Source organism: Hippocampus bargibanti, linkage group LG14 (genome assembly GCF_051943395.1).
Source record: "Hippocampus bargibanti isolate YZ-2025 linkage group LG14, ASM5194339v1, whole genome shotgun sequence".
Taxonomy (NCBI): Eukaryota; Metazoa; Chordata; class Actinopteri; order Syngnathiformes; family Syngnathidae; genus Hippocampus; species Hippocampus bargibanti.
This window is the reverse complement of record NC_142747.1, coordinates 10,209,137-10,235,416: the sequence shown is the minus strand read 5'-3', so window position 1 is coordinate 10,235,416 and position 26,280 is coordinate 10,209,137. Positions and strand designations below refer to the sequence as shown.

General features: G+C 41.9%; 3 protein-coding genes across 5 annotated transcripts in view; 1 reads left to right on the top strand and 2 right to left on the bottom strand.

Moving 5' to 3' along the window:
• Nucleotides 1-600: 600 nt before the first annotated feature.
• Nucleotides 601-17,028, bottom strand: cpda (carboxypeptidase D, a). Of its 2 annotated transcripts, XM_089013246.1 has the most exons (22): nt 16,245-16,382; nt 16,034-16,148; nt 15,337-15,584; nt 13,158-13,300; nt 12,787-12,956; nt 11,601-12,028; nt 11,323-11,514; nt 10,689-10,856; nt 10,478-10,587; nt 10,204-10,306; nt 9,673-9,815; nt 9,434-9,603; nt 8,381-8,683; nt 8,102-8,297; nt 7,855-7,990; nt 7,606-7,752; nt 7,121-7,219; nt 6,121-6,185; nt 5,620-5,751; nt 5,341-5,526; nt 1,990-2,092; nt 601-1,713 (listed from the first exon to the last, which is right to left on the bottom strand). In XM_089013246.1, the coding sequence occupies exons 3-22, from the start codon at nt 15,425-15,427 to the stop codon at nt 1,487-1,489; spliced, it is 3,312 nt and encodes a 1,103-aa protein (XP_088869372.1). In that variant the 5' UTR covers nt 15,428-15,584; nt 16,034-16,148; nt 16,245-16,382; the 3' UTR covers nt 601-1,486. The 2 variants fall into 2 exon arrangements, with proteins under 2 accessions (XP_088869372.1, XP_088869371.1); XM_089013245.1 differs by lacking the exon at nt 16,034-16,148 and having other exon boundaries at nt 16,245-17,028.
• A 2,942-nt stretch (nt 17,029-19,970) lies between these two features.
• Nucleotides 19,971-22,126, bottom strand: cryba1a (crystallin, beta A1a). Its single transcript, XM_089013359.1, has 6 exons — nt 21,996-22,126; nt 21,479-21,534; nt 21,227-21,345; nt 20,915-21,056; nt 20,636-20,778; nt 19,971-20,522 (listed from the first exon to the last, which is right to left on the bottom strand). The coding sequence occupies exons 2-6, from the start codon at nt 21,515-21,517 to the stop codon at nt 20,375-20,377; spliced, it is 591 nt and encodes a 196-aa protein (XP_088869485.1). The 5' UTR covers nt 21,518-21,534; nt 21,996-22,126; the 3' UTR covers nt 19,971-20,374.
• Nucleotides 22,127-22,575: 449 nt separating this feature from the next.
• The window catches only part of crybb1l3 (crystallin, beta B1, like 3), a 5,066-nt gene continuing 1,361 nt past the window's right edge, over nt 22,576-26,280 (top strand). The window contains exons 1-5 of one of the 2 annotated variants that reach the window (XM_089013357.1): nt 22,576-23,168; nt 23,613-23,686; nt 23,773-23,891; nt 24,015-24,147; nt 25,538-25,680. In XM_089013357.1, the coding sequence (XP_088869483.1) occupies nt 23,621-23,686; nt 23,773-23,891; nt 24,015-24,147; nt 25,538-25,680 (461 nt within the window). In that variant the 5' untranslated portion in view covers nt 22,576-23,168; nt 23,613-23,620. Of the gene's footprint in view, nt 23,191-23,612; nt 23,687-23,772; nt 23,892-24,014; nt 24,148-25,537; nt 25,681-26,280 lie in introns of both variants that reach the window. The other variant, XM_089013358.1, reaches the window with a different exon arrangement.

Genomic DNA, 26,280 nt, shown 5'->3' with positions numbered 1-26,280 from the left:
TTGTTTTTGTTTGTTTTTTTAATCCGAACACTTTCTAGGCCAATTAGTTGATTTCATTTACATAAAGGATTGAATTACATCACGTATTTGAATAGTTGCTCGCTGGACACTTAATGATCGTTCATGGTATACTAATTGGTCAGCACAGTAGCTGAGAATCGCTCCTGATTGTGCTGGTGTACTGTGTAAAATCACCTATGAATGATTTAGCACTTTGGTGTTGAGTCTGTTAGGCCCTCTTAACGTCAATGTGGTTCATTTGTAATACAAAAATAAAAATATGGTTCCAACTTCATGACACAAAATCACTGTACTATATAGTCGGAACGCAGGCAACAATTATAGCATTTCTTAATACTTTAGTTTAAAAAGTCTTAACATTAGACAAAGTGCAATAACGTTACAAGATCTTTGTGTATCACTTCACCATCCTTAGAAATGGTCCACTAACAAATTGAGCAATCTGAGACTTTACTGATGTACAGTAATTGATATTTTTTTCTCTCATTCAAGTGAGCTGACACATTTTGCACCAAAAAGGACAATTCTTAACATATCTAAGAAAGTCCCATTAAATGTGTTCAGGGAAACCAACATAAGTATGATAAAAAAAATGAGATTTATTCAAGAAAGAAAAAAAATACCCCCAGAGACGCCATTCACAGATCTGTCAATCTTGAGATTCTCTTTAAGGGAAATAAAACAATTCACATAGCAGCATTGCAAAATGAGCAAAGATGGGCCTAATGTGTATCCCTCTTTCCACCACTTGAAAACAGGATGGATCAAAAATCTCACGAACACAAATGCTTTCGACAGCCTACATTACAGCTCCAGAGAAGCCAAGGCACAGAATTGGATGTGCCCTCCCAGAAACTGAGGAGACACATTCATTCATTTATTTTCTCATCCTCACATGGGACTTGGGGCGTGCTGGAGCCTATCACAGCTGTCTTTGGACAGTTGGCAGGGGACACTCTGAACTGGTTGCCAGCCAATGGAAGGGCACACAGAGACAAACAACCATCCGCACTCGGGACAATTACGAGGGTTCAATCAGACTGCCATGCATGATTTTGGATTGTGGGAGGAAACTGGGAGTACCCAGAGAAAACCCATGCAATCACAGGGCGAACATGCAAACTCCATACAGGGATGTAGAACAACGAATCACTTTTTTACTCTGAATTAGAGATTTTTTTTGGGCAGGGGGCCTTGGGTCAGACAGGTGAAATTGATCAACAAAAGTTTGGATACTCGCTCTACGAAGGTGGGCCGGATGAGCGGCAAGCAGGATTAAAGCTTTACGTTGAGCACAAAAAAGACGGACGCAACATCTTGTGACTGATGACACAACAACTGGACCAATAATTGATCAGGTGTTCAAAATTTATCTGTGTAACAGAAAAGTGTCTCAGTCTGGGTCCACACCAACTGTCCAAGGCCTTCATCTTGCACAGGAAACAAACATAGCAAAAAGGCTCTTTCAGATTTTGTTGGCATACAATGTGTCCTCGTCACTTTCGCTTTCATCCTGGAATTCGTGACCAAGGAGAGATTTCTTGGATCCCATGGACGTCAGGCGGATCTCGTCTTCATACTCGTCCCGGTGCTGCCGCAAACGGTGGAAGCCATCTTTCTGTCGATTAGATTTGGCGGCGCACACACACCAGACGATGCACGCGGTCACCACCAATGCTGTCATGCTGGCAGCTGCAGAAAAAAAGAGATGGAATCAAGTTGTGACATGATCACATTATCATTCGTCATTTTAATTGTTTTATTTTTTCATTTTTTCCTGGTTTCATGTTGAGATTTTACCTTTTTGTTGAGATTTTACCATTACATACCTTTTTTTTAAACTATTTATATATTTTAATCCTTTGCAGTGTGACTTTACCTTCGGTATAAATGTGCTAGACACTTACATTGCATGCTTAAATCCACTGGGTCCATATTGGTAGAGCATACGTTAATTTATGAGATTACCTGCGGTGGCCACGACAAATTCCCGCGGCAGACCAAATATGCTGTGATCCATGTCAAACTCAATGATGATGGAGCTGGCTGCTTCATAGGAGGACACCACCACCTAAGTTGGGATAAAACAGATGTAAGTTAACAATGACCTGAAGCGTTAGTTGTCCACATGTGGCGATCCAGCGTATGGTCATCTTTGACATTGTCAAAGTCACACATTACTCGTAACACAGGCAGTAATTCTTGTCAAAATGTTTGTTACATTTGTTCAGGATAAAAGAAAATGTTTACAAACGCATCATTGTATACAAGCTTTTTTTTTTTATCTTTAAACTGTTGAACACTTCCTTTTAGCACCATTAAAAGAAAAGGCGGGAGGTCACAAGAAATCAAATCCCCAAACAATTCCTCAACCCTCACTGATTGTGAATGAAAAGCAAAGTGATCGGAGGTTGAGCTTAAAGAGATGATCCTGCCTCATTAGAGCAAACAGTGCAGGTGTGACTACTCAGGAGAATCTACAACAGGTTGTCATAGGTCTCAAACAGGAGTTGGGCGTCTGCTCATTTAAAAACAATGAAAACATACATAAAAATCAGGATATACCGCTGCATTTTACTTCATCCTCTGTGTGAAATACATCTGAGTTAAACTTTATTTTTATCCAGCGGTTAATTGAAAATATAAGATTTAAAATAACCCTCAGCAGCGTGCACCCCCCCCCCCCCCCACCCAAGAGAAGAGTCAACGATGCTGCCGGACGATAGTCTCCAAGTTTTGAATGTAAAAAAGTAAGTGCAACTCTTGATCTTACGTTTATCGTTATATCAAAACCATCAAAATCTGTTGAAAGAGGTATCGTTTCAACTTCTAGAGATGCTGCATATGAGATGAGCACCTATGACTTAAGGCGGCGTATTCGATGTCCGAAGAAATATGGAGAAATGACAAAGGAAAGGCGTTACATGTTGGCACCCAAAACTGACTTTGACTTGGATGTGTGGAATGAGCAGAAAGATGCAGATTGTGGACCAAGAAAATTGGACGACCGGTATAAAAGAAATGCTGCAATTCTTCCAGACCTTCATGTGAGCCTTGATGACAAAGCACAAAGTGACGTTTGCTCCAACGGTGTTGTTACCTACGAGTGTGACTCAGAATCAGGACCTTTGATGATCCATGGCTTCACGGTAGCGGAGTACCAACACATGTATCATTTAATGGTGGATCCCCTGCTGTTAAATCCATGTGGGAATCCAAGAGTGTATAATTTGGAGCTGGGACGCATGATCAAGGAACATCTGTTTACAGAATTGGCCTACCCCATGCTTGAAATGTTTGAATCAAAAGGAACGGTGAACGTGGTGGAACGATTTTGTTTGCTTCGCACAATGCCCAGCATAGACATTGACAGTAATGGAAACTTTCGAAAATAAAGAATGCTGTCTTTTTAATAATAGCTCCAAAATATGTGAGTATTTTTTTCTAGTTTTTATTTATTTATTTCTTCATTTTTTAAATTTATTTATTCTTGCTGACAGTAATTTTGCTGAAACTGAGTACTAGCTGCATTTCAAATAGGAGCAAGGTTCAAATTCACTTAAAAGACAACCGACACCATTTTTTTTTGTTTCCTCATCATCAGAAATACGTTTTATAGCATCTAAAATACCCAAAACACACAGGCTGATATTTTTAGTCAAATAAAAAACACCAATAAAAATGACTTAAAGTGTCCAAAAACTACTTCATAATGAAACCGGAAATGGCCAGTTTCAGAAGACCCCGCCCCCTTGTTCGTGACGTCACACCAAGACGTCTTGCCTTGCTCGAGAATCAAAACAATGGCTTCAGATTCAGAGAAGATGCTTTCTTGTTACTCATCCAGTTATGAATATGACTCAAATAGTTCTGAAGAGGAAAGCATAAATGTTTGCAATCGATTAAAGAAGTCAATCTGTGTCATTTTGAGGCATCTGGACTGAAATATAGCATCCCAGAAAATGCACAAGATGGGGCCCAAGCTCTGTTGGAATTTGTGTCAGCTCGTATCAAAGAGTAGTCTTGGTGCAACACATGATTCACCAGCGCGTTATTTATGTGTTTTCCTTCTAATTTCGCCATCAACACGAATCAACACGAAGTTTTGAGACCAAACAAAGTACCCAAAATGCATTGTGTGTCACTTTCTCGGTCAGTGACAATACCTAACGTTACGGTAGGTATCGTCACCAACTCAAAAACAAGAGCGACCCTTAAAACGTAAAATATAGCTATATGCGGTGGAATCTTTGTAAAATACGCTCAGTAGAAGTCATTTGAAGTTTTTTTTTTTAATAAATTATGGACACAACTTGTCGGGAGGCGTCGGTCGTCCTTTAAAGCTTCCATTCTCAGAGTTAACTTATTTGCTGCTGGACGTCCAAAAAATGTGTCCACTCCAGTGCCAGGATTTTTATCATTGTCACTCGAATTACAGGATCCACAGAATATTGAGTTTTAGGACTACATAAACATTCAATACAGCAGTAGAAAAATTAGTCTTTATTCTTTCATCAGGAAAAAAAAGAGTTACTTCCTAAATTATATGGGTCAGGAGTAAAATGAGGTGCAATAGGGGGCAGCTGTAGAAAAGGCAAATGCAAAACATGGCCAGATGTCTGACCAGAGCTTTATCGGCAGAACCGCCCCCCCATCACCACCACAAGAAAAACCAAAAGCCGAACAAACTCTAATAGTGCTCCACGGTATATTTTCAATTCTCGAATAAATTTGGGAATGACAGTGAATGAGTTAAGCTGCTCCGCGCTAAATAGAGAATGAAAAATTTCATCTGACATCATCACCAACACAAAAAAATATGACATTGAGCGCCATTCCCAAATTTGTTCAGGTTTTTTTTTTTTCTTGCTTGGGTGCCAATAAAGCGCTGGCCATGGCTTCTGGCAATGTTTTTTTTTTCTTGTTGTTTTTGGAACCAGCCATGCGATGTTTCAGCATTTCCCTTTTTTCATGTTAGCGCTTTTTTCCTTTTTCAGCTGTTGTTAAAGCGCTATTATAAACCAATATGTATTGCATTGTATTTTAGACAGCTGCCCCCATTTCAAGCTCGTATAACTCCAGACCCGTATAATATAAGAATCAATTTTTTTTTTCTGATGAAAGAATAGAGTCCAAGGTTTCTTATGCGGCATTGAAAGTTAATTAGTCCAAAACTCAATATTCTATGCCTCCCGGAATTTGAGTGACAATGATAAAAACCCTGGCACTGGAGTGGACACATTTTTGCACATGTCTGGCAGTGAATGAGTTAAGAATATGTGTGTGCCTGTGTACATGCGCGCTTGTGTGTGTGTGTACCTCTTGGCGTTGCTGCTGGTACCCATCAGCAACCGCTTCGATGTTGTGGTTGCCAGGCGCCAACAACGCATGAAAGTAACCACCTTCGGCAGTGAAGACTCTCACGCCGCCATTCATGACAATAATGGCGCCAACAATGGGCTTTCCACTTTTATCTCTCACCACTCCTCTCACTCCTTTGTGGACCTGAATGAGTTCAGAAGAAGGAGATGGAGAAATGATTCATTTTAAGGTGTACAGAAAAGGGAACTTGTTGGGGAAAGGATTCAAGGAGCGTACCTCCACTAACATACTCAGAAGGGGCTTCTTGTTTTCTGTCCAGAGTGTGGCTAGCTGTTCACTTGGAGGAAACAAACAACAGCCGGTATACACAGTGATTTCTGGACAGAAGCCAAAGTCCATGCTGAAGTCCTGCAAACACATGAATGCACATAAAGTTCCAAAGAATGCAAATTCTTTGTTCTCAAAGTAGATTTTTCCCCCCACCTGTGTCAATAAAATTACTAGAAAATGGACAAGCTGATCCTGACATTTGTTGTTTTTTCTTTTGTGGTTTGAGTTTTTATGCCTTTGAGAAACAATTTTTTCATCAGAAAAACATCATGGATGGGAAATATGTATATTTTTGTGGCTCTCCAAAGCTAAATTGCCTGCCGGACTACTTGACAAAAGCCAGGTCCACGCAATGGGGCTTCAAATGTCCACAAGGAGTTGAGTTGGCTTTTACAGAGTGATGTATGAACATTAGCAGACCTTATTTGAATCCACAATGAATCCTACCTTCATACTGCCCATATGACTTTGTCTCTCAGCTGCTCTCATAATTCCATCTTGAATGTTGCTTGCTGTAAGGTGGGAGGAATAAAAAAAAAACAATGCTGGTCAATGTCAGGTCTTTCTTACCTTCCATTTCATAAACGATTACAGTTCTTGGTCAAAAAAAAAAAAATAAAAAATCACAATAGTGTATGTAGTACCCCCTGGTGCTTTCTACTGTCTTTGTGACTGCTTTATTTCCTGTATATGATAGCTGTCCATGTTAAACGCTTTGTTACAGCTTCAGCTGCTGTTAAAGCACTGTATAAACCAATATGTATTGCTTTGTATTGTAGTATAATATATTTTTGGGGATGGGCTGCGGGACAAAATATTTATTTTTAATAGTTGTATTAAGTTCATCCCGTCTACTTGATATCTAATTTAAAATAGAAACATGTCAGGTATTTGAACACCGACAATACACTGTCTGTTTTAAATTATTTATTTTTAATTCCTGTATTACTTTAGCTGGTCTGCCTTGATTTCCATAAACCAGCATGTTTTTTTATTTGTGGGTAATGTTAGGGCAATTCACTATATGAAAACATTTTAAACATCTTTTTATTCCCTTACACATCGTTTTATTTTCTCGAAATTCCATGTTATACTTGTACTTCCAGTCATGACATCACATCCTGCCGGTCTTTACAAAAGCTCCCCCAAACAGATCTTTCCTCTTCTCCCCTCAGGCTACCTGCCCCTCTGGGGGTAGGTAGGCAGTTACATTTTGTGCCGTCCCAGAGATTAAAGAATCTTTTTGTTTTTACTTTTGATTCTTGATTCATTAATAATGACCCTAACAGTACGCTCACTCCCACTCACAATCCAAGAACATGCCTGTAAAATACAAAACGGTAATTGAAGACTAATTTCTTTGCACATTTCACAACTAAAAATTCATAAAAGGACACTGCATCGTGTCATACAGAGTTCATCAGAATTGATATTATAAAAATAATACCTTGCCCGTTATTCGAACAGCCGGCGTTACCAAGGTGCATTTTGGGATGATTGTTGGCATAAACGCTGGCTAAGTACTTCAGGGTGCCTTCATTCTCCACTGTAAAATAAATGACAAAAAAATTTGGAGATTATTCAGATCCGGTGACGCTGAGCAGCAAACAGCTTTCAGGTGATGGAGTTCATCCAAGTCTTTGAGACTTGCAGTTATGTAACATTCTTTTTTTTAAGCTTTCCAAGTCAATCTTTGTTGCGAGAACACAATTGTACCCATCTGTATTGTATTATGTAACTAACAAGTTTGCGGACCTGCTCGTCGCAACAGAACAATAGAAATGCCAATTTGTTTTGTGTATTTGCGATAAGAAAACACAGAGATGCATTTCTACGTGTAAAAAGGTCTTTACAAACAACAGTTGATTGATAAAATGGGCAAAAAAAAAGAAATCAGACGCTTGTGAAAGAGTGGGCAGGCTGTTCAGTTACCGGATTGGACAGGTTTGTCATACGGATAAGTTGCCACAAGTGATCCTCCATCCAGGGCCACAGAAAGGGTGTAGCCTTTGTCTAAAATCATGTCCATCATTGCTCTGGTTTCTGGTTGGGGCTCCACCAAGCGTTGGGATGCATTGCCTAAAAAAAGGGGGGGGGGAGTTAAATGCAAAAGAGAATCCATATAAATAATGTCTTTCTCTATGCCGAATGTGACAATTCAAACTAAAGTATGCAACTGACCAAAGAAGTCTGCGTCCAGATCTTTGCCATGGGTATTGGTGAAGCCTTGGGTGGAGGTGCACTGCTTCTCCACCGCTTGCTCTCTTCCATCCGGGTTTATCGATGGCACAATTACAATAGTTGTCTCGTTTATGAGCTACGGGAGGAAAAGGAAGAGCGGATTGTTAGAGTTTTGCATGAAAGACATGCCCGTAAAAATAAATAAATAAATAAACGGACGAACGAATGAATGAATGAACAAACTCACCCTTGTAATGACTGAGTTTTTGCCATAATTGATGCATAACATGGCAGCAAACTCAAGAAGCAGCTCCGTTCCCACAGGGGCATTACCATGGATCCCAGCGACAAAGCGGACCTTGGGCTTAGAAGGCTCAGCCTCTCCTGGGTGGTTGGAAATTTGCAAAGCCCAAATCGTTCTAAACTCAACGCTATGGCCCAAACTAAATGGAAATGAAGCACATTTTAAGAACACATTGCCACCATGTGGTGTCCAAAGTGGCTGTAATGCAGAAATGCTCCATACCTCTGCAAGGATGTAATTTTGGGAAAGTTGAGGGTAAGACCTCGGAGGAAAGCAGACAGCTCCTTGTAACCTCGGAATCTGAAACTGCTTTCTGTATCTGTGCTCTTGACCAATTGGTCTAAACCTTGGCCCAGAGAGAGGGCCTTAATTAAGCTCTCAAACACTTCATCAGATGGGTTCTGGGTTGGCCGGAATCCAGAAGGTGACATAACGTTAGGTTCTGTGTGAATCCGTGTCAATCGGAAATCAACCACTTCCACTCCTTTCTTGGACACGGTGGCGTAAGTCCTCACAGGTTGATATCTACAAAAGGAAAAGGAGTGTATCAACTGTGACAGTATAGCAAGGGTGTCAAAAACATTTTTTTGCTACGGGCAACATGGTTTCTTCTCGGTGGCCGTTATGAATTTGGGGAAGCCATTAGAATATTTAACTCATTCACTGCCATTGCGGAATTTGTTCAGATTTTGTTTTTTTTTGTTGTGAGGGGATGCCAATAAAACACTGGTCAGACCTCTGGCAATGTTTTTCCCTCTTACGAGGAGGCAGTATTTGCCTTTTGTACAGCTGCCCCCATTTTAAGCTCATATAACTGCAGACTCAAAACTTGGGAACTAACTCTTTTTTTTCTGATAAAAGAATAGAGTCTAAGGTTTCTTATGCTGAATTGAATGTTTATGAAGTACTAAAACTCAATCGTCTGTGGATCCTGGAATTTGAGTTAAAATAACAAAAACCCTGGAAAAAAGTGGACACATTTTTGCACATTGTCTGGCAGTTAATCACCTCCACCTATTACATATAGAGCGCATAACAAAATGAATATCTAGTTTTCAAATTTGAAGTAAAAAATAATGACTCTTATTGTGGTTTACGTAGGCAATTTTAAATTTTTGTTCAGACTTTTGCAAACATCATGGAATTTCACACATTTGTTATGACTTCACGGGCCGAATAAAATGATGTGGCAGGTCAGATTTGGCCCCCGGTTCTTAACTTTGACACCTGCGCTATACAGAAATTGCGCTACTTGTCTCATCGTTGAAATCTTACCCATGGGCAGAGGCAGTGATGGAATAAGTTCCAGGGACCAGCAGTCTCCAGTAGTCACCAGTTTGAGCTGTGGTGATGTTGTGATCAATGCCCTCTACCTGAATGGTGCCATTGGGGATCCCCATGCCATCTCTTATGTCAGAGACTGTACCTTTTATCCCATGGTGAACCTGCGGACGTAAACGCAAAACGGTGATGAGAAGGAAAAATATGAGAGGGCTTTTAATTGTGTTGGTTACCTGATGGATAAACTGAAGCAAAGATTGACGATTTTGTTCCCAGTAGTTCGGCAAATCCTTGGCCCAGGGGTACTTCACGCAACCCAATTCAATAGTCACCTCAAAACAGTTTGTGTTTAGGTAATTCCAGTCTTGCATGCCACCTGGGGAAATGTTCTTTTTTTCAGTTAACATAATGACATTCACATAGTCAATAAGTACGACTGCTTTTTTAATTTTTGGTGATGTAAGGGGTTTACGGGTAGTTCATTCATTCATTCATTCATTCATTCATTCATTCATTCAGTCCTTAATTAATGTACATTCACTGACAACAATATATCATATCTACATAATATCTATAGACCAATAATGGTATTTATTTAGATTCTTTTCACAGTATGTTATGCTGTCAAATGACACTAAACGATTGCAATTGTACAACAATACTTTACTCATAAAAGGCACGAAGAGCATTTGATGTCAGAGTCAGTGATCCTATCTGTATTTTATGCGTGCCATTTTGCACTTGATGCGGGTCCAGCAACCCACCTGCAAGGTTGTACCAGCTGGCACCATTGGTGATGCCGTCCGTAAAATATTCACTGGGATAGAGGTTGACACAAGGGTGCCCGTTGTGCATCAGAGGATTTTCCTGCAAGTGCATGACAACAGACAATAGAATGATTTTTAAAAAAGCAGTACTGTGTTGTAAGACATTGCTTCATCAATGATTTACTGGGTCAGGAGGGCTGTTGCATCGCATTTTGCTTTCAGTTAAAATATGACCACAAGGACAAAAAAACACTAGCTGCAATTCAGTTACCTGTGAGTAAGTTCGGGCCAACTGCTGAAAAATCATGTCGTCAGGTGACTTGCTATACTGGCTTTTGCCTTCTTTATCATCATCAAAGGGGTAGTTGACCACCAAAGAACCTGAAGTTATAAAAAGTACAGGAAAAGGAGCATATGTTAAAACAGTGTGTGGATAAAAAAAAGGTACAAAACACCAAGTTGTACAAATCAAGTTTACGTGCCTCCATGGAGATTGGCTGAGAGGACGAATGGGTTGCTTTTCAGCCAGTTCATCATGGCGATAGTCTCTGGCTGCCAAGGATCTTTGATGATTGCAAACTGGTCTGGGAAGTTGCGATTCAGGTCATAATTGTTACTGTTGTTGCGTCCTCTGTAGCCTCTCACGTCACCTGTTAGGAGAAAATTGCAATTGACCATCTCGACTGGTTGGTAAGAGGTGACGAAATGAACTTTTCCGGAGAAAGACCATATTTGATGATGTGTAGTTGTCTCATTTGGTCATACCGTTGTTTCATCTGTAAAACTTGATAATGAGTGAATATTTTACTGGAACAACAATTTTGTCTGCAACAATGAGCGGCTGACAAAACAGGTTTGTTATTACATTTAACATTAAAAGAAGAAAAAGCTGTGGAACAATGTGTGTTGTTTTATGACCTACAAAGCAGTTCATTCTTGCCTTTCTGTAACACATCCTAGCTTTTCGGACAATTAGAATGATGATTAAAATACAATCTGATATTGCTACACCTTCACGCACAAAACTAAATAAACAACAGAAATAGAAAGTGGGAGATAAATGTTACTCCACAACATGTCATCAAGTGTGACGCCTATTTTGTTTCTTTCTTTTACCTTCATTGGCCATCTCATAACCATCAGGGTTCATCGAAGGCATGATGTGAATGCGAGTCTTGTTGACCAACTCTGTGACTTCCTGGTTGGTGCCATAATTAAGGCAGAGGTACTCAATGAGGTTGAGCAATAGCTCCCGGCCAACCACTTCATTGCCATGCATGTTGCCCACATATTTAAACTCGGGTTCACCTAGTAGGCGATGAGAAAGAGAGCAGAAAAATACACATTCCTCTGGAGCTTTTTTTTTTTTTAGATAGAAAGGCTTTTTTTATTACCATGTTCATGAACCGTGGGGTTGTCTGAGATGACCATCACATAAAGCTCTCTATTTTCCACAGAGCGGCCAATAGAGTAAAGGTGAGCGATTGACGGGAACTCGCTGCTGTACTTGCGTAAGAAGAGCTCCATGTCAGCATAGTTGTGGTGGCGAAATTCCTGGGGTTGAACAGGTTGTAGAGCAGGTGGCGATGTAGTGGGTGTGCTTTTAATTCCCACAGATGTAATCGAGTGGAACTGAGTGGAGTGAGGGATGTCTGTATTTGGGGTGCTCGTGGAAATATCAGTGGTTGGTGGCATGGAGGATGTGGTCAGTGTAATGTTGCCTGAGAGTTTTGAGTCGGAGGCAACTTGTTCTAAAACAAAATTAAGTTCTGTGGCCTTTCCTTCCAAGACCTGTACATTGTTGACCGTCACTGGTGTGTACCTGTGTCATAATGAAATATTTTTAGTTCCACCTTAAAGAACATTTATTCACCAAAACATACATACATATACCGTATATGAAAATGCAGTACTGTGAAACACATGTTATGGTTTTGTTGTTAAAGTGGAATGAAATTAAAAACTGTTCCTTAAATCATTGAATTCAACAAATACATGTGTAAAAACGTTTGTGGTTGAACTTGCAAAAACTCAAACTATTACACCATGTCAAGATTCAAATTGTATCAAAATTATGGCAGAGTGCATTTTTTAATTTGCTTCACCCAAGTCAATGCTCTCGGCAAGGGTGTTATTAAATCTACTTCCGCAAGACTCCCTCTTCACTTCCTTGTACTGTACACATCTTTTGTCAAAGAGAGTTTTTTTTAGCTCAGTTATATTATTATTGTCTTTCTTGGTACTACTTATATTAAGGAATCAGATTACATTAGATAAGCCTTTAGCCTCTACTTTTTTTATTTGTTATGTCTCTTTTATGATGATACTAGGGCAGTGTGCTCTACCGGAGACAAATTCCTTGTGTGTTCTACATACTTGGCCAATAAAGATGATTCTGATGACAAGCCAGAATCTTATAGTACAACATGGCAGGAACCAGATGGAAACAAAATGTTTCAATATTCAAACTGGTTCCACAAAATGTTATTGTGTTGGCCAATATTGTTTTTCTTTATATTTTACAGTATTTCAGGAAGTATTCATTTAAGAACAATAATAACAAACTTTACTGTGACTCACCCAGTGGCCACAGCAGTGATGTTGTAGGCTCCTGGGAGCAAAAGTCTGTAGTAGTCGCCATATCTTCCAGTGGTCAAGTTGTGGCGGATGCCTGCTACCACTATGCTGGCATTGGTGAGGGCCAAACCACTCACGTGATCTTTGACATAGCCACGGACACCAATATGGACCTAGACACAGACAATATCATTAAAAACATGTATCACATTTCCCCCAAAAAAACATTTGAAGTAATCTATTAGTTTTTTTGGAGTTGAATATGATCTTCCAAACCTCTCCTTGAAGTAAACTTCAAATCTAGCGTCTAGTAAAAATTTAGTCTGGACAGACTTGATCAATTGTAGCTTCGAATGATCAAATATGTTGTCTACCTGCTCAATGTAGGCCACAAGAGACTCCTTGTTCAGCTGCCATTCCTTATTGAGTTCAGACGCTTTGGGATATTTGCAGCAGCTCAGCTCCAAGGTGATTTCAAAACAGTTTCCGTGGATGTAATTGTAGTCCTGCATCCCCCCTGCATTACCAAAAATGATACGCATTCAATCGTGGATCATATAAGTGGATGTGTCAGAGAGATATGCCAAATGTAAACTTCTATGGTCGCAACAAACACAGCGAGGTGCGATGTAAACCAACTAAACCTCAAAGTGACCTAATAATGACATGCAAATGATGTTACACCAACAATATGTGACAACGATTCAACCTTGGCTGTCACGAACCTGACAAAAGACATGAATGGTCATCTGTTCAGGTCAATTGTTTAAACCGAATGACTGATTTAAACAAATTACACAAGGTGGATAAAGAAACACGCCATCCACAGCAGCGATACAACCTCATCCTCTGATGAAGAGCGCTTTGAGAGAAGGAAAAGCAAGAGCATGACTCGGGCCAGGAACAGGTGATGACATGAATTATTTTACGCTCGTCTTATCACTGCATATTCTGTGCTTAAAGTGTCATGAAGCACATAATATCCAGTGAGTTTTTACTGTATTTACTGTATTTTCAGGTGTGTAAGGCAAACTCCATTTCCCCTTGTAGAAGAAGTAGGCCATAACCACAGCCTCTACTTTAGCATATATATATATATATATATATATATATATATATATATATATATATATATATATATATATATATATATATATATATATATATATATACAGATATATATATCGAGAGAGAGAGAGAGAGAGAGAGAGAGAGAGAGAGAGAGAGAGAGAGAGAGAGAGAGAGAGAGAGAGAGAGAGAGAGAGAGAGAGAGAGAGAGAGAGAGAGAGAGAGAGAGAGAGAGAGAGAGAGAGAGAGAGAGAGACTTTTACGGAGCGAGTTGCTTGTTCTGTAGCCACAAAGGGACATATGTCTTCTTGTGCCGGTCCCAAGCCCGGATAAATACAGAGGGTTGTGTCAGGAAGGGCATCCGACGTAAAAGCTTGGCCAAAACAAACATGCGGACCAAACCTCTAAAGATGGAAGACGCTGATTTGCTGTGGCGACCCCTTGAAGGGAAAAGCCGAAAGGAAAAGAAGAAGACACAAGGTGAACATGGTCTTGTATCTCAACTACAACTGCCCTAAGAGTAAATAGCTACTATAGCTCAGTGTTTATGTCCCGGATCCAAAGTCACACCCTGGTCGCTGCACCTGGTCGTCAGGTGACAAAGTTTATGTAGCTGAACACTTCGATAGTTTGAGGAACTGTGTGACAACCCGGAAGTGTTGACATTGAGCTGGACCTTTTTAATCAATAAAATTCTTCAAGTAAATATTCAAATTTTTCATAACATACCGTGTTTGAGTAAGAAGATTCTAAAATTTGCAACATGTATTTTTCAAAGATTTTTTTTCCAAATGAAGGGAAAATATGTACCGCATAAATTCCCTAACTGAATCAAAAATCTATCAAAATGAATTGTCAATCCAATTATCTTGATTTTGGAAATCGGATTTGATACCGAGTCCTGGAAACCAAAATGATCAGAGTGGTTTCTCTGTGTGGAAAAGAATTAATAAATAAAATTGTGGTGCCAAAATCTACACCGGGCTGCCAAAATTCATTGGTATGCGTATGTAGGTCAATTGATATTTGCATAACGCAGCAGTGCTCATGTTTTGGCTGATCAATGACGTTGCTGATGAGATAGGCAGGTCATCACAAAATGTGTATGAAATGTACGTACATGTACAATGTTGTTTTTCTACTTTCATTCCTTTCATCACTTTGCTGCTGTGAAATGTAAATTTCTCCACTGTGAGACTAATAAAGGCAAATCCAATCCAATCCAATCCAATCCAATCCAAATGCAAAATATTGCCAAAGCCAATGTCGCTGATCAGAATGGTGTTAAGGCGAACTCTAATAGTATTTGAATGTGACAACACACTCCAATGTCTGGTTGTACATTGAAACAGACTTTGATCTTGTGAGGAAGACGAGGCAAAGTAGACCTAAGTAACAGAGTAATCAACACATGCTCCTTCTCTGTCACAGGTCACATCATGACACTAAGGCACATTTACAAAGATTCTTTTCGAGGCCTCTTACCTGCTACATCGTACCACTGTGCACCGTTGGTGATACCATCTTTAAATGTCTCGCCTGGTGTATCGGGACAGTTGGGTAGCCCGGTCTTCATCACTGGGTGATTCTTGGAATATACCAAGGCTAAGTAGCGAAAAAGGCTGTCGTCCGCTGACTGGCTATAATAACCTTGCTGGTCATGGGTGGCTGAGTCATCAAAAGGGTAGCTGGCAACCACAGTTCCACCGTGCAGGTTACCAGAAAGAACAAAGCTAAAGAGGAAAAGGGATATCATTATGGTCACCTGCAAGGAATGGCATACATCACAGGTGTCAACATCAAGGTCCACCACATCATTTAATGTGGTTCGCGAAAGCAAATCTTTGTGTCAACTTCCATGATCCTTGCCAAAATCTGTACCAAAAAGTTAATATGTCATACATGATAAATAATGGTGACATTTTGTAATAATTCTGTTACATTGTTTACACTCACTCAAGTAATAATTGAACAAATATATGAGTGATTTCAAAACGAGTCAGCCATGATTTTTTGTGTACCACTAGTAATGAGATGTGAATAAATATGTATTCAGTGTTTCATTGTCTAAACATGCCCTCCAGGGTAAAATGTAACTTCAAAGTGGCAGTTAACAGCTGTGCTATTCACACAAAACTCAACACAAGTTGAATTGCACCAAAACATAATTTAAGGGTAGTACCTCTTCTGACATAGCCGATTCAATAGATGAGGGTTGTTATCTGGCTTCTCGGAGCTTGCTGATGCTCCATCTAATTGGGAACCACTCTATTATGGTGTACTGTACACTCATTACTCTGTTGGACACCAATGCAGAAGTTGAATACAAACTCGGGGCAACCATATCTAATATAAGTAGCGGGGTTTCTATGATTGATCGAGTGTTAACTTACTGTTTGTCCTGTATCCATCTGATGACAGCCATGACCTCGGGAATGCTATTTTGGTTTGTAATTCCTCCACCATACTGGTCAGGGAAGCTCCTGTTCAGGTCCTTGTTATTGGCATTGTTTCGCCCCCCTCTGTGACCTGCACACACTCCCTCTTGGGACACTTCGAAGCCGTCGGGGTTCATACTTGGCATGATATAGATATCCGTTGTGTTTACCAGTTCAGATATCCGCCGTTCCTCCGCGTATTTCGTGAGTAAGTAGTCCACAAGATAGACGAGAACCTGCCTGGATACGGTCTCGTCGCCGTGCATATTGCCAATATATTTGAACCTTGGTTTCCCTGGGGACTCGTTCTGGGGGTCTTTGGTGATCCGCATCACCCAAAGCTCTCTGCCCTGCACGGATTGACCGATGCTCGACAGGTTCGCAATGTGAGCGTATTTCTGGGCGTAGGAGCGTAAACGCCCGGTGAGTTCAATATAATTGTAGTATTTGCCGTAGTTTTCTTCCGTTTCATCAGTCGAGGCACTTGGTGTTAGTTGTACTTGTAGCCTGGCATCCGTGCCGCCGAGGTGAAAAGCAATACAGACAAAAGAGACGAAAAGTGGCACCCGCAGTTTTTCGATCGCTGACTTTGACTCGCTTCTGTGCGCCATGTTTATTTTTCGACCTCCACGCCGGTCGGAAAGTCACTATAAAAATTAATTTATCCGCTTCGTTTGAACTGCTATAAATATCGCGTTTCTTGATCGGCTTCTCCGGCCTCAGCAAGCGAGCGACTACTTCCTTTTCACCAAAAAGGGGCGGGGCTTCATTTGATGAAGCATTTTTAAAGGCGAAGTGGAACATTCATCCGGGTGCTTTTTGTTGTTTTGGGCAGACTTTTTATTGGGAGTTCAAATAAAAGACGACGCTGCTTCTAATTCCTTTTATCGTTATGTATTTCTTATTTGATAAAGAAAGTGTTGTCGAACTGTAACATTGACTCTTTTGTCAATTAAAAAACAACAGCATTAACGCGCAAATATTGTCCGTGCGCAATGAATCCTAATTCTAGGCAGAAAATTCTCGTCACTGTCGCTTTTACGTCGACAAGCGTTTACAGTGAAAACACGAATCGACATTGTTGTGACGTCATGTGAGCAAAACAACGCATATACTCCGCCCGTTTGTGTTTTGCTGACAGGATTGGGTTCAGCAAATTGCACAAAATATCCTTGTGTTGTAGCCGTTGAGGAAAGAGCACACACGACTGAATGTGGAGACGTGTTTATTCCAACGGCTAACAAGTGGATCTGGCTCAAACAGAAAATGTAGTGAAATATGTGACATAAACCCGCCCCCTCCCGTGCACCTGCTGGGTGAGATGCCTGGTCCGAGTGCCCGCCTAACAACACCCCCCCCCCCCCCCCCCAGAACACCCAGAAGGACGGTCAAGGTGAAAATTTTGCAGGGGGCGTGACCAGCCTGCCACAACGACTGCGCAGTCCATCGTTCGGTGGTGAAGGTGAAAACTCATTCAGGCAAGTGATCCTGGTGAGACCTGAGTGGGGGAACGACACTCAACCCTGGCATGGCGCGGTGAGGCTGGAGGTTTCGGAGGGCGTCCGCGACGTGGAACCTGGGCCGGCGAAATGTCCTCGCCCAAAACTAAATGAGCCGGTTTGAGCCTGTCTACTGAAATGCCCTCCCTTCGTTCACCCATATCTAGCACAAAAGTCTTTTCACCGTGTTCGAGCACTCTAAACAGGCCATCGTACGGCGGCTGGAGGGGAGAGCGGTGGGCATCGTGACGCACAAAGACAAACCGGGATGACCTAAGAGCAGACGGAACTAATATTTTGGGGACGCAGTGGTGAAATCGTGCTGGAGTCAGGGGCTCTCCTGGCAAAAGGGGGGAAGAAGGTGCACCCGAAGCTTCAGGCAGAAATTCACCATGGACGTGGAGCGGCTGGCCGAGCACTAACTCTGCCGGAACGGCGTTAAGGTCTTCTTTTGGGGCCGAACGTAAACCGAGCAGGACCCCCGGAAGCCGGTCGACCCAGTTACCGTCCGATAGCGCGGCCCGTAGCGCGGCTTTAAGTGATCGGTGGAAAAGTTCACACATCCCGTTAGCCTGCGGGTGGTAACCCATAGTGCGGTGTACCTGCACACCCAAGGACTGCGCCATGGCCGAACAGAGCTCAGACACAAACTGGGGGCCCCTCTCCGAAGTGATATTGGATGGCGTGCCGAAACGTGCGACCCAGGACGATAGAAATGCGCGGGCTATATCTGCTGAGGTCGTGGAGGACGTGGTGGCTTCCGGCCACATAGTGATCCGATCGACCATATGTGTGCATACCTGCGAAGGAGGGAGGGGTCCGACCAGATCCACATGGACGTGGTCAAATCTCCTGGCCGGAATTGGAAAGGTTTCCAATGCCTGTGCCTGTGGACTTTGGCGCACTGACATGCCACGCATGCAGCTGCCCATTTCCTGACGTCCTTTCGTAACCCAGGCCAGACAAACTTGGCCCCAAGAAGTTTGACTGATGCCCGGACGCCAGGGTGTGAGAGGGAATGAATAGAATCAAAAATTCGCCGACGCCACTCCTGCGAAACCACGGGACGAGTGCGACCCGTAGACACATCGCATAGGAGAGCGGGACCCCCTTCACACACTGCCACCTCCTCAAGCTTCAGGGCCGTGCCTGCTGCCTTGAGTTCGTGGATGTCCGGATCCTCAGATTAGGCGGTGGCCATCTCTGAAAAATCCACCCCGAGCTGGACTGGACACACGATCGCGTGTGACAAGCAATCGGCCACAGGGTTACATTTTCCGGCCACGTGCTGAATGTCTGTTGTGAATTCCGAAATGGCCGCTAAATGCCGTTGCTGTTGGGCCAACAACGGTTCGGTCACCTTTGACATGGCGAATGTTAGGGGTTTATGATCTACGTAGGCGGTGAACCGGCGCCCGTCGAGGAGGAAACAAAAATGGCGCATTTCAAGATAGAGTGCTAACAAATCTCTGTCGAAAATACTATACTTGCTGCGTTCATTATCTTGCAGCTTCCAACTGAAAAATGCAAGGGGCTGCCATTCGTTCTTCACAAGCTGCTCAACCACCGCCCCTACGGCATCATCAGATGCATCGCTAGTCAACGCCACCTGTGCGGACCAGAAGAGTTGCACCCGCAAGAGCTTCCTTGGCTCAATGAAAGTACTGTGCTCGTTGCGGGGCCCACTCGACGGGGTCATTAGCCTTCTTTTTTCTCAAGGCGCCATAGAGGGGTTGTAGGAGGTTTGCTGCGTGAGGAAGAAACCGGTTGTAAAAATTGATCATGCCCAAAAACTCCTGCAGAGCCTTACCTGTGGCCGGGCGGGGGATATCCACCACTGCCTGCACTTTGGCGGGTAAGGGCCCGCCAAAGGCCCTGTGGAGAAATGCGGTGCCCCAAGAAATCGATCTTGGACAGACTAAATTTCACTGGGTGAGATGCCTGGTCCGAGTGCCTGCCACAGTGTCGTCATTATGTCACGGCATTGCGCACAATCCTATCACTTTTTTTCAGATATGTTGGACCACATTTCAAAAGAAATATGTGTGATTTTCATTGTTTAATTTTGTTTTTTTGACGACGATACTAGTGCAGCGTGTTCTACCGGAAACAAATTCCTTGTGTGTTCTACATACTTGGCAATAAAGATGATTCTGATTCTGATTCTGATGATACTTGTATTTATTATGAGTATTTTTTCTTCTTTAAAAGGTTTGCCAACGGAACACCAAATTAAAAGAATTTAAACAAGTTCAACCCTGAGCAGCAGACATTTGTTTTACACTTTATTCAGACTTCTCCATTTTCTCTTGCACTAGCAGTGAATGACGTCAAAACTTTACAAACATCTCAAGACACCTTCAAATTTCATCTCACGGAGGGTCAGCAGCATATATCCACTGCTGCTGTCTTGCTCCCTTGCATTGTTGTTTCTTCCGTTCATTCATCTGTTATAAGCTTTCATCTAGCAACAGAGCAAAGCAGAAGTGCGACAGACTTTTTGCCGTTGTTTCACCAGCCAATGCTAAAATGATTACGGAGGAAGGAGGACGCTGCTGAGCTTTTTGGCAAAGGAGACATGAGCTGTCATTGCTGGATGCGGCGCAACGACTGCACCTGGAACGATTGAGCATGGGAGCCCCATTCTCTGTAATGTTTGTACTCTCCACCATGGCGATCACACTCCAGAATGTACTGATAACCACGGTAACCAGGGAACTGGTAGCACACCCAGCTGTAGCAAAGGTAGAGGTGAAATATGATGATTATGATATAACCAAGTCAACTTTTGATTTTGAATTGCCCTTTTAATCCTGTGAGTCATCCGTACAAATGGACACAACTTACGCTCCACTCTGAACTTGCATGGATCCAATCTCATTGGTTCCCCAGCCCATAGCCTGCAGTGATGGGTAGTCATCAGTTATCTCCCACTGGTGTCCCGTAAAGTTCTCCTTCTCATACACCACCATCTTAGACTCCTTGTGGTTCTGTAGAACATCCATGCTATATTAGTCAGCAGCGAAGACCGTTATTTTTAGCTTCACCCAGCAGTTAGTCGTTCAGCTCTAATGATCGGTGAGTCAGACTGTGTGCTTTCAGAATCCGTTTCACAGAAAGACTCACAGCGGAGCAGATGGGGCGGAAGGACATCATCCTCTCAGTGTGATAGGCATTGCTGCCACTCCAAGACTCCCGGTGAGGGTACTCTCCTCTCTCCAAAACAAACTGTTGTCCACAGAAGCTGGAGTGCTCATATCCTGTCCATCTATCCAAACATGTAATGTCAAACAAAGACTTTTGGGGACGGGCAGATAATGATTACGTGGGAGAAAAATGCTTGTGAAACGCCATTCTTTCACATACAATGAGAGAGAGAACCTGCATAGCGCTCGTAGTACTCGTACCAAACTGTGAAAATCACTGATGTGTACTTACGCTCCACACTCCACCTTGAGGGAGCGGATGTTGTCAATGCCAGATTCCAGGATGTTCTGGCAGGAGCAGGTAAACTCCAGACGCTTTCCCTGGAAGTTCTCCTGGTCGTAAACTGTGATCTGTAGTGAACGTAAATGCACATGACCCACACTGACGGATTTATGTGGACACCATTGACAATATCTGCCCTAGCGTTTCAAACTACTGATCAACCTTGGTTTGTAATTCTTCATCGAAGGAGGTAAAACTCACCTTAAATGGTCCTTGTGGATTGGGGTTGTTCTGAGCCATGCTATTGTGAGATTTATCTTCAGAGTAGAGAGAAATAAATCATGTAGATGCTGTATTTTTCATATTGTATGTTTACTTTGAATCATACATATCAAACTCAGAGAAAACTTGTCACAATCTAACGGTGTCCATATGAAGAGCTGTATCCAATATATCTACCATGACAATGGAATCGCTGTGTTCTTTTAACACCATTTTACTGTTCATCACACAAAATCTTAGCAATTACAGGTGGACTCTTCGGGATGCTGGCTCGGTGAATGTGCAGCTAAAGTTGTGACTGTTGAACTAGCATGTAATTTCTTTCCTGGATGTTGGGTTTCACAGGCTCAATTGTTGTATGTCCTCTCTGTCACTGCCTAGTCTGTGGTTGGACTTCACATATACATTTATGTGTCTCAGCAGAAACGGACAACACAAGAGGTGCGCAAACATAGTGACAATGCTACGCTATAGGTTGAATACAATGATAGCTTACCTGACCAGGCGGCAAAGAATAGCCTTGCAGTGTTCACAGGTGGGGCTCCACGTTCCAACCTCAGAGCATATGGCACTATTTATATATGGCTGTGCTGAAAGGTAACAGGGCTTGTGGCTCCAGACCACAGTCAGCAGATTGCTACTCACCCCATTGTTCGACACTGAGCTCCTGGGTTTCAATGTGCCACACAATCTCCCAATATTTTCACCCTCTCTCCTCTGGACATGTCCAAACCATCTCAGCCTGACCTCTCTGACTTTGCCTCCAAAAACCTCTAACCTGAGTTGTCATTCTGATGCTCTCCTTCCTGATCCGATGCAACCGGGTCACTCTCAACGAGAAGATTGCAATTTTTTGCTCCATTGTTTAATGTTCAATAAAATTGATTAGGGATCTTAAAAACACAAAGATGATTTGGTTTTTAACCTGTTAGACGACAACCCCCGCCCCCTCCTAATTTATGACTGAAGTCGATTTTTCTGACACTGTAAGGCGCAATTCCCAGAATGCCTTAATGGTTCGGAAATTTCATTGTAACCAGCACAGGTTCGAACTGTCTGCGCTCGATAACGCAAAAAAAAAATCCATGCAGGATATACCACAACCCCTCCATTTTTCATAGTTTACACATTGTCAACTGCGAACATATTTCTGTCACAGAATGAAAGAGACCTGATTCTGCTCTGTGATTTATTTGCTACATCAGACACAAAGTGTCTTGTCGACCTAGCTGTGCTTGGTAAATTGAAATCCCTAGTCAATCAAGACCCCCAACAACATAATGATCCAGAATACCATCATTTTTAACATCTATTCTGTTGACCAACACAACGTAATGGATGATTTTAAATATGTAGAGAAATTGAAATTGAAGGGATTTGAAAAGGTGCTGAACACGACTGACAACAATATGCTGATGACAGGGAATTTCCCCACTTCTAACAATGAGACTGTACAACAAAACAGTCAGCTAAGTCAGCATCATTTGTCTAAGCATCGTGACCTTTTGGACCCCCACTCGGTGGTTCAAAACAGCCATCAGCCAATGAGAAATCAGAATCGTCTCTCTGTTCTAGCTTAACATGCGTAAGTGTATATATAGATCCACACTTGCTGGCTCGGTACCTGTTACTATCTCTAAAGATTGAAGTTCAAGCTGCTTGTAGAAAAGTAAGTTTTCTGTTTTGATCGGGTAAGCAATGAGATTTTTGTTTTTCCTGTATGTTGATTCTCCTCATGAGCACTGAGCGAGCAGATGGAACATTGACATAAAATTCAGCAGGGTGTCATTTATATTTTCTCTTACTGTTCAGCAGCTCACCAGCAATGTTAAATTGACAGGAAAAAAATATTTTGTCTTTTTAATTAAATACATCTATTTTACATTTGCGGCCTTTTTGGCAAATTGTTTTTTTGTCACAAGAAACATTCTGTGGGGTATAACTGGAGCATGGCAAAGTCGTTTTGATGAAAATGTTGGTTGCACTGTTGAAAATAAATTGGCATGTCGATTATGGAATTAAGGCACCATTAATTTTGCTGTTCAATTGTTTGTAGTAAACACTGTAAACATGCCAGTCTGTTAAAGGGATGTTTCCTCCTGTTTCTCTGTAGATCTGACCATGTCTCACTCAGGTGCTCAAGGCAGCATTGGCAGCCACTCTGCAATGGGGCTACACAGTCATAAGGTAAGAAAAAATACGTACATAAGATTAACAAGCAAGCAATTTTTTGGCAATTGATGAAATTCCCAATCTATTATGCTTCGCCCTAGGTTTACCTCTATGAATTTGAAAACTTCCAAGGCCGTAGAATGAACCTAATCGCGGAGTGCCGTAACCTGTGTGAGCAAGGTTTCGAAAGAATCGGCTCCATCCGGGTAGAGAACGGGCCGTAAGTCCTAAGTGTCACTGTGCCGTCATTGTGGAGTATCTCCAGTGTCAAAATCAAAACGTGTCTTATCTGTTTTTTTGTGCGTGCGTGTGCCTGTGTGTGTATGTGTGTGTGTCATTGCAGCTGGGTAGGCTTTGAGCAGCAAAACATGACTGGTGAGATGTTCATTCTGGAGAAAGGAGAGTACCCCAGATGGGACACCTGGTCCAACAGCTATCGATGTGACCGTCTTATGTCAATCAGACCAGTAAAAATGGTAAGTTTGAGCTACTTAGTATCAAGTCACGAAACAGAAATGTGTTCTAAAAGACACACTGACGTCTATACAATAAATTCGAGATGCACTGGAACCTCTAAAGGTTGACCCATCGCAATTTCTTACGCAAAGCATTCGGTAGCTGTACCTTTAAAGGACAACCGACCCCCCCGACAAGAAATCACTTCAAATGACTTCTAGTGAGCGTATTTTACAAAGATTCCACGGCATAGAGCTATATTTTACGTTTTAAGACTCATGCTGAATATTCAGGAAGTGTTGTTTTCGAGTTGATGACGATGCCTGTCATGACGTCACGTCTGGAACGCCCCTGACCGAGAAAGCGACACACAATGCATTTTGGGTACTTTGTTTGGTCTGAAAATTTCGTGTTGATATATATAAACAACACGATGGTGAATCGTTGTGTGTTGTATCAAGACTGACTTGACAAGACTTGATACTAGTTGACACAAATTTTCAGCAGACAAATCAGCCTATTTCCAACAGAGCTTGGGCACCATCTTGTGCATTTTCTGGGCGCTACATTGGAGTCCAGTCGTCACTTCTTTAATCGATTGCAAACATTTATGCTTTCCTCTTCAGAACTATTTGAATCATATTCATAACTGGATGAGTAACAAGAAAGCATCTTCTCCGAATCTGAAGCCATTGTTTTGATTCTGGAGCAAGGCAAGATGTCCTGGCGTGACGTCACGAACAAGGGGGCGGGACCTTCTGAAACTGAAACTTTCTGAGGTCATTTTGAAGTAGTTTTGGGACACTTATTCATTTTTATTGGTGTTTTGCCTTTGGCTAAAAATGTCAGGCTGCGTGTTTTGGGTATTTTAGATGCTATAAAAAGTTTTTCTGATGTCAGTTAGGAAACAAAAAATTGTGTCGGCTGTCCTTTAAGTGAAAATTTAACATTAAAATATTTCATAATTTTTTTGGTCAGTTTAATTATTTTCAATCAGTAGAAAAAGAGGCCACAGTAATCCCTTGCTACTTTGCGGTTCGATTATTGCATCCCTTAATGCATCACAGATTTTTTTCTAAACTAAAATATGGCCGCAAATGGAAATGCAGTCACTACAGTACAGTACTGTAAAACACCAGCGGGTCACAGAGAGCCGCATATGGCAATCATTGGATTTGCTGTTGTTATTTTTTAATGTATTCATCCATTTTGAGGAAATATTTTACCGTAAATGCACAAAACCAAGCATAAGTTTCATTTCAGTCATTGTATTGAGGCGTATGATGAAGTCAGAGGGCAAAGCGTACTGGAGCCTATCCCACTTGTCAACCAGAGTACCAAGAAGTACATAAATACACATTTTAAAAAATCCCACACAACTAATTTAAAACAATTTTGGGGTATTTGTAGGACCCCCAGGACCACAAGATTTGCCTGTATGAGTGCACAAATTTTGAAGGTCGCAAGATGGAGGTGTGTGATGAGGATATTCCAAGCCTGTGGTCTTATGGCTTCCAGGACCGCGTCGCTAGCGTTCAGGTCACTGGCGGAACGTAAGTATTTCTCTTTGGCGAGCCATGTGACTTGTAACCATGATAAAATGAACGTGTAAAGCTAGAGACATGCTGGTATCACTTTGGACACTTTATGTGGGCCACATGCACAATTGATTAGGATACGTCTGTGTAAGCTCTCAGTCGTACAGGAGTGGTCCATCGATGAGAAGGTTTCTTCAGCCGTCATCTGTACAAAAGTGAAGGTTTCGGACGTTTCGCCTCCTATCCAAGAGGCTTCGTCAGCGCTGACGAAACCTTCTCATCAATTGATTAGGATCCAATAAAATAAAAAATGATTATATATTTTATATATAGGTAAAGAACCCTATCAATATAAACACACCATAATGTCAACTCCACGTATATCCATCCATCCATTATCCAAACCGCTTTAGCCTTACGAGGGTCGTAGGCGTGCTTTAACCTATCACGGCTGTAGTCGTGGAGTAAGTTAGGGACACTCTGAACTGGTTAGCAGCCATGCAATCACAGTGTACCCACAGAACAACTTTGAATAGCACAAAGGGTCAACTGCTAAATTAAACAATTTAACTCATTCACTGCCATTCACAAATTTATTCGGGAATTGAAAATATG

Excerpts from the sequence above, each read along its gene's own strand:
- cryba1a (XM_089013359.1), bottom strand. The coding sequence starts at position 21,517 with ATGGCTCAGAACAACCCCAATCCACAAGGACCATTTAAG. Across the intron at positions 21,346-21,478 it reads ATCCACAAGGACCATTTAAG|ATCACAGTTTACGACCAGGA; the intron begins GTGAGTTTTACC and ends CGTTCACTACAG. Across the intron at positions 21,057-21,226 it reads CTCAAGGTGGAGTGTGGAGC|ATGGACAGGATATGAGCACT; the intron begins GTAAGTACACAT and ends ATGTTTGGATAG.
- cpda (XM_089013245.1), bottom strand. The coding sequence starts at position 16,900 with ATGGCGCACAGAAGCGAGTCAAAGTCAGCGATCGAAAAACTGCGGGTG. Across the intron at positions 11,515-11,600 it reads CCCCACGGTTCATGAACATG|GTGAACCCGAGTTTAAATAT; the intron begins GTAATAAAAAAA and ends ATCGCCTACTAG. Across the intron at positions 1,714-1,989 it reads ATTTGTCGTGGCCACCGCAG|CTGCCAGCATGACAGCATTG; the intron begins GTAATCTCATAA and ends TTTTTTCTGCAG.